Source organism: Labrus bergylta, chromosome 14 (assembly GCF_963930695.1).
Source record: "Labrus bergylta chromosome 14, fLabBer1.1, whole genome shotgun sequence".
NCBI classification, from domain to species: domain Eukaryota; kingdom Metazoa; phylum Chordata; class Actinopteri; order Labriformes; family Labridae; genus Labrus; species Labrus bergylta.
In genome coordinates this window covers 581,659-589,293 of record NC_089208.1, presented here as the reverse complement: position 1 = coordinate 589,293, position 7,635 = coordinate 581,659, and the positions used below count along the sequence as shown (strand labels likewise).

The following is a 7,635-nucleotide window of genomic DNA, read 5'->3' as shown; positions in this document are numbered from 1 at the left end:
GACTTTTTTACACAAGTTTTTTTCCAGGCCGACTGAAAACGGCTCCGCGTCCCACCTCTGGGTCCCGACCCACCAGTTGAGAAACACAGCTTTAGGTGATATCAGGGGCTAAATAAAGATGCTGCAGGGACTGCCCTACTTTACTCCAACATTTCATTAAATCGGAGCAGGAACACTAAACGACTGCAGGTCCATATTTACACACAGAGTCGTGTTTTTCTGTGTTTATTAAGATCTTTGCAGCAGCTGATTCGTTAAGCGCCCAGGTCTTTGCATTCTCCCCCCCTTCAGGACCGAGACAGTTCAGCAGAATCTGTCGGACAAGTTTTAACAGGAGCGATACCGCTTCAACTTACTTGGAATGAGCTGCAGCTCCAGCAGGCCCTCAGGTGAGAGATCAGGACACCAAGGCCAAAGAAACTTCAGAGAAAGAGAGAGAGACAGCAAACTGAACAAGCAGAAAGATAAACAGGTGAGTCATCTGCATACCTGCAGGGAACAGCATGTAGTGCTGCTGCCAACTTCCAGTTCAGGTTAACATCTGTGAACATCAGCACAGGTTGCACATATGCAAATCAGCGACCTGGTTTAGTTTTGTTTCAGCATCGGCTTGATAAATCCTCGACCTCTGATTGGCTGCAAGAGGTCAACGTACATCAACAAGGACTCCTTCTAAAGCCTGACTTATTCGCCTACATCGGACCAGATCTGAAGTGGTTCTGATGAAACTGTTCACTGTTCTAAATCAATGTGCAAGCTCCATGTCAGTCCATATCCAGCGAGAGACTACAACTCTTTTTTTGGAACATTTGGATTACTGGCAAACAGCCAAAGAAAGAGAGAGAACCTTTCTTGTTTTGAACAGTGAGTGTTCTCCTTCAGTACCTCTGCACACCACAGGAGGGCGACTGTAATTTCCACATAAATATGTACCAAATCTATTTTTGATGGAGCTCTCTGCAGACACGTGTCAAGCTGAACAGAATATAGCTCAACCTGGACAGGAAGTCAGACAAGGAAACGCACAGAGCATCCTGTCAATTTCAAAATAAAACACAATATAGGAACTCATGATCGTGCATCCCATCACTTTATCAACATAAGGTTAAAATAGAAATGACAACTTAAAGACAGGGTTGGTAATTTTGGAAAACTAGCATGATTTTTGAAAGTAGCATTCCCTCAGTGCCCCTTTGTGCTCCCTCATAAGCCACGCCCCCTCACTTACAGGCGCCGTCCCTCCAGATGTGGACCTCAGCTCATCTCTGTCATTGTGTAGAAACTACGTCGTCTCATGTCTCATTCAGCAGTCAGTAAACTCTCAGTATAAACTCCTAAAGTCATCGGTGACGAGCTTTGAGTGTGAGCTAGAGCACGCAAGAGAGCGAGCAGGGAGACAGGGAGGCGTCTGATTGGCTCATCAGATTGGTACCTCGTGGCAGACATTGGTTGAAGTTTTTACAGACTTACAAACTGATACAGATGATGGATTTTCTTTGTTCCTGTTTCAGAGAACATGAGTTATTCATTTCTGTCAGGACCTAAAGACAATTTACACCAGAATCTTTAAAAAGTGGATCTGGAGGAAATCAACAATCCTGACTTTCACAGAACTCCTGGTTGTATGCATCATTACACATTTTCCAGTCCTGACCTGCAGCATCCAGTATCTTTATTTGGAACAATGCACCCTTGAACACATCTGTCAGAATGGACCAATCGTTGGATCTATCGGATGATCCTGCAAACAATGACTCTGCTGCAGTAGGACACATATATGAACAATATGATATTTGTGTCTGTGTCCTGTATGACAAAGCACAAAGCTCTAAGGCAGGGGTGTCCAAAGTGCGGCCCGAGGGCCATTTGTGGCCCTTGAGGGGATTTTTTGCGGCCCGTGACTTCAAATGAAGAATGAGAAGATTTTGGCACATTATCTTATTTTTCTTTTTCATGTTAACAAGTGCTGAACAATATTCCTAAAATAGAAAATGTTCAGTGACATGTATGTTGTTGTTTTTTTAAATCTACAGCTTTTACTATTTTCCACATTTTTTGGTAAACTGTGAAAAAAAACGTATGCAAAGTTTTTGTAAACAAGTGGACTGTTGTTTAACCATTTAATGACCTGAGCTAACTGCAGAAAGCTTTTCTAAAAACATGAACCACGTTACAGGATTGAGTCTGAGGAAAAAACAAATAAAGTAGAACGAAGAAATCTAAATATTTGATTTCCTTTTATTAAAGGGTTTCTTTAGCGAGCCTTTTCATTCTGATCTACAAAGTCTTACTATTTTTAAAACTATATGTTAAAAAACAAAACCTGTGGCCCATGAATGATTCTAACACGACAATTTTGGCCCGCAAGAAAAGAAGTTTGGACACCACTGAGTCTAAGGCCTGTAACTCTTGGGCACACACATGCAGAGTGCATTACGTGTTAACATGAAGGGCGTTGTCCCAGATGATGAGACAAATCTCTGAGGCTCCCAGCTGAAAGCATCTTGGCACACACATAACGATTACTTTTCCCTGGCAGCAAAACGAGGACTCCACCCTCTCTGTCTGTATAGCTTTATGCTCCCACTTATTCTTCTTGCTTAACTGTCGACTCTCTTTCCCCCACGGCAGCCTGGCAGCTTCTTTTGTGTCACGCAGCCCGAGCCGAGCTGCCTGCTAGTGGGTTTACCTTTTACCTGACGCGTCACGCAAAGACAATTCAGTATTACAGCCGAGGGAGCCAAACCAGAAACCAGAACGGAGTATATGCCAAAAGGATTATCGACATTGTTCCCTCTCTGGATTTTTAATATCCAGGCTCTTTTTTTTTTTTTTTTTTTAATGACCACATGTACTAACGTGTTCAGACAAGATGGAAATCATGGAAGCAAAAACGAAAAAGAGAATCGGAGCTTTGAAAGACGAGAGAGAGTTTTAAAAGTCAGGATTTAAGATTCATATCACACAAATAATAATGGAACACAAAGAAATCCAAAGTCAGAAATGTAGAATAAAACAGACAAGAACTGGATTTATGGATCCCCTAAACCTTCTCTGTCGGGGCCCCCTTTGACAGACTTTGTAGCCTTGCCATGCCCAGGACAGTGGGGGGGCATGGCACCCACTCGGGGGGCATGACCATCAAGCTGAAACCAGCTTGATGGTCAGATCTTTAGGGAGACAGATTTCAGGAAAGTCGCTTTCTTCTTCACGTTTTAAAAACAGGAGAACAAACTGAAGTTTATTTTAAGAATCCTTTATTGTTTCATTGCAGCTTTTTACACAAACAAACAAACAAACAAACAAACACAAATACACCATTGTTGTTCTCATGAATTTTGCACATACACTGATAAATTTTCGTACATGCACGAAGTATCAAAACAAAAAAAACGATCAAGCATTCATGTGTTACCGATCTAAAATCCCATTAGTTAAAAAAAAGAAAAGAAAAACAATATTAATATAATAATAATAATAGGAAATAAAACAAACAAATATTTACAAAGTCTTCTGTTAAAACTACAGATATGTACACGGTGGGGGTGGTCAGCGCTCCGAGAGAAAGAGAAGAGAGAGAGAGACAGAGAGAGAGAGAGAGCGAGAGAGAGAGAGAGAGAGACAGAGAGAGAGAGAGAGAGAGACAGAGAGAGAGAGAGAGAGAGAGAAGAGAGAGAGAGAGAGAGAGAGAGAGAGAGAGACAGAGAGAGAGAGAGAGAGAGAGAGAGAGAGAGAGAGAGAGAGAAGAGAGAGAGAGAGAGAGAGAGAGAGAGAGGAGAGAGAGAGAGAGAGAGAGAGAGAGAGACAGAGAGAGAGACAGAGAGAGAGAGAGAGAGAGAGGAGAGAGAGAGAGAGAGAGACAGAGAGAGAGAGAGAGAGAGAGAGAAGACGAGACAGAGAGAGAGAGAGAGAGAGACGACGTATAAAACAAAAGTGTTGAAATAAAGGTATGAACACATTAAACAGACGTGGTCAATCACTGATCATCGTTTTTACCTAAATAAAAAAATAAAAATTATTGTCTGACATCACAAACATTTACAGTTCAAGAAATGTAAAAAAATGTGCTTGTTGGGTTTGTGGTTTTTAAAAGAACAAAGACAAACTGGATTTAAAGAGGACATATCACCCCCTCCTCCACCTTTCAAACAGTCCCCCTCCACCTTTCAAACGTCCCCTCCTCCACCTTTTCAAACAGTCCCCTCCTCCACCTTTTCAAACAGCTCTCCTCCTCCACCTTTCAAACAGCCTCCCCTCCACCTTCAAACAGTCCCCTCCTCCCACCTTTCAAACAGTCCCTCCTCCACCTTTTCAACAGTCCTCCCTCCTCCACCTTTCAAACAGTCCTCCTCCTCCACCTTTTCAAACAGTCCCCCTCCTCCACCTTTTCAAACAGTCCCCTCTCCACCTTCAACAGTCCCTCTCACCTTTCAAACAGTCCCTCCTCCACCTTTCAAACAGTCTCCTCCTCCATCTTTCAAACAGTCCTCCTCCACCTTTTCAAACAGTCTCCTCCTCCATCTTTTCAAACAGTCCTCCTCCATCTTTTCAAACAGTCCTCCTCCACCTTTTCAAACAGTCTCCTCCTCCATCTTTTCAAACAGTCCTCCTCCATCTTTTCAAACAGTCCTCCTCCACCTTTTCAAACAGTCCTCCTCCATCTTTCAAACAGTCCCCTCCTCCACCTTTTCAAACAGTCCCCTCCTCCACCTTTTCAAACAGTCCTCCTCCACCTTTTCAAACAGTCCCCCTCCTCCTCCACCTTTTCAAACAGTCCCCCTCCTCCACCTTTTCAAACAGTCTCCTCCTCCACCTTTTCAAACAGTCCTCCTCCTCCACCTTTTCAAACAGTCTCCTCCTCCACCTTTTCAAACAGTCCTCCTCCTCCACCTTTTCAAACAGTCCTCCTCCTCCACCTTTTCAAACAGTCCCCTCCTCCACCTTTTCAAACAGTCCTCCTCCACCTTTTCAAACAGTCCTCCTCCACCTTTTCAAACAGTCCCCTCCTCCACCTTTTCAAACAGTCCTCCTCCACCTTTTCAAACAGTCCCCTGTGGTCTAAATGAAACATCTGTGCTGTGCTTTGGTCAGAATATAACATGAATCAAACACCAGAGGAGGTTTGTGACCCTGTATAAACCAGCTCTCTCAGAACGCTCCGTTTTGGTGTGTGTGTCTCTTTAAATGTAATTTACAAATATTATTCAGTCAATAAAATAAATTAATGGATCTCTTCCTCTGTGATGTTGACCGCTCCAGGGATTTAAACTCTCTTGAACCCTGCAGCATATTTTTGGCTCCTTTGAAAAATGGACGGCCGCCAGAGTTTATAACTCAAACTTTACACATAAACTCACGTAAAGTCAAGCGATGCAGTGTGTGTGTGTTGTGTGTGTGTGTGTGTGTGTGTGTGTGTGTGTGTGTGTGTGTGTGTGTGTGTAGTTTACGGTGTGTATATATTCTGCACGTTATAACAATCAGGAGAGATTACGCAACAGGTCGATCCGCCCTCGTCTGTTTTTTTGTTTTTCTGAAGCTGAAGTGTTTAAACAAATACAGGAGAGACAAAAAAAAAAGAAACTGCAAGCAAACCGCAAACTGTCGTCAGAGCTCGGTCGCCGTGGTAACGGGTAATATCACGGATACAAACATTGGCAAATGGCTGTGAGCTCGACAGGTAGTACCTGTGCTGAAACAAGCAGAACCAGGTGATTATTAACTTTTTTCATGAAAAGGTTTTTTCTGATCGTGTCCGATGATTATTCCTCGTTTTTTTTTTTCCTCCTTAAGGGCCCTTGAAGGGAGATTGTGTCACAAGGACGTTTCAACATGGAATCTCACTCATCATATTAACATTTAATGTAAAAAAAAAAAAAAAGTCAAGTATAAATCTCGATACATTCACTTCGTATTCTCAGACACACAATCACACATATTTATATATATATTACATATATATATATAAATATATATATAAGTATTTACAAAAGGCAGGATGGAGGGGAGCAAAGTTAAAAAACCTCGAATAATAAAAGATGGCGACAGTGATGATGACGAGGAAGAGGAGGAAGAAGATGGCAGCAGATTTGTAGGATAAACAAAAAGTTCATGTAGAAGAGAGAGAGTCCAGGATGTGATCAAACGGAGTCCTGGATGCTTGGTTAGGAGCCTGACCCCCCACAGTTCAGATGTAATGATGCATGAGTGTAGGTGTGGATGTGTGTTTTTATTGTGCATTGATTTGAGTTCAACCAGTGTGCGTTATGAATTGACGCCTGTTCAGTGACGACAACAGACACCAAAATCACCTCTGAGCTCCTGAGGTGGCTCATCAGCTCTGCTGCTAAGTCGTCCACAAACGCCGTGTGGACTGACAGTCAGCGGGTCAACGGGGTTTTTTTTTATCAGAAAGCAGAAAATGGAAAACTGTTCTCTCCCTGAAAGTTTTCTTTTCCTTCTTTGGATCCATTTTGATTCCATCACTCAGCTGATGTTAGCGTTGAGCGTCAGATTTAAAAACAGGTGCACAGAGGCGATTCTGGTGCTGTGTCTGCTCACGTTTTCTTTAGGAGGCCGTCGTGTATAGAAACTGTTTTGTGTGTGATTGCATGTGTTTTCTGGATGTGTTATATACAGGTGTGTCTGTGGTGAGTTAGTTCTGGTGGCGTTTCATGTGCAGGGCCAGGTGATCGGAGCGCGAGAAGCAGCGGCTGCAGGCGACGCACTTGAAGGGTTTGGCCCCGGTGTGTTTCCTGTAGTGTCTGGTGAGCTCGTCCGATCGGGCGAAGCGCCAGTCACAGTTCTCCCACGTACAGCGGTACGGTTTCTCCCCTGCAACACAGAGAGAAAAGAAGAGGGCTTAGAAATACACTGAATATTTTCACAAAATAATAATAAAAATGACCGCCAGCGAATACGAGTACAGCCAGGAAACAAGTGAAGGATCAGATCCAGCACGCGACAGGCTGAAAGTGCGTTTTAGCTGTTTGTTTGGAGGTTGAGAAAAGCATTTCCAATGTGGCGACGGCCATCAATTGGCTTCAAAACTCTGACATTACTGAGACTACGTCCATTTTTTTTTTTTTTTTTACAAAGACCCTCAACTTGCTTGAGATGCAAAATTCATCCTCGTTTTCATATTTGTGCAAAATATAACTCGTTGTTTCTGCAGCTATAGGACGTTAAGAGAGGCGAGAGATCATCAACTATGTAGCAAAATGTTTCCAAGAACTGACAGGAACTGAGGTGGAAACTCTGAAAGTAGATTTCAGTTTGCGGTTAATCTTGTCTCTCTCTGCAGACAAAGTGTGTCTGCTGTGATGCTGCTTTGTTCCTATTTTGAAGATTTTTATGACTTTTATGACTTTATTTGGAGACAGGAGAGTGGATAGAGTCGGAGAGAGAGAGTGGGGAATGACAGTGGATAAAGGAGAAACAGGTTTGACTTGACCCGGGTCGCCTGCTTGGAGGACTACATCCTCTGTACATGACGCTTCATCCACTCCCCTTCCATGTGGAGTAAATCAGTATTTAGAGATGTTTAAATCAGCACTGAAGGCCAGAGAGAATGTGCTTGTGGTTTTCACGGCTCACTCCATATGTCATGAGCTTCACACAGCGGCTACATGTGACAAA

The 7,635-nt window shown here is 43.0% G+C and overlaps 2 protein-coding genes across 3 annotated transcripts in view; one reads left to right on the top strand and one right to left on the bottom strand.

Annotated features, from left to right (window-relative positions):
* LOC110002344 (dual specificity protein kinase CLK4-like) overlaps positions 1 to 7,635 on the top strand; it is a 444,306-nt gene that overhangs the window by 75,629 nt on the left and 361,042 nt on the right. The window lies entirely within an intron of this gene.
* Positions 5,387 to 7,635, bottom strand: part of klf5l (Kruppel like factor 5 like) — a 28,912-nt gene continuing 26,663 nt past the window's right edge. Inside the window, exon 4 of the mRNA XM_065962897.1 lies at positions 5,387 to 6,831. Within this exon, the coding sequence (XP_065818969.1) occupies positions 6,653 to 6,831 (179 nt within the window). The 3' untranslated portion in view covers positions 5,387 to 6,652. The remainder of the gene's footprint in view (positions 6,832 to 7,635) is intronic.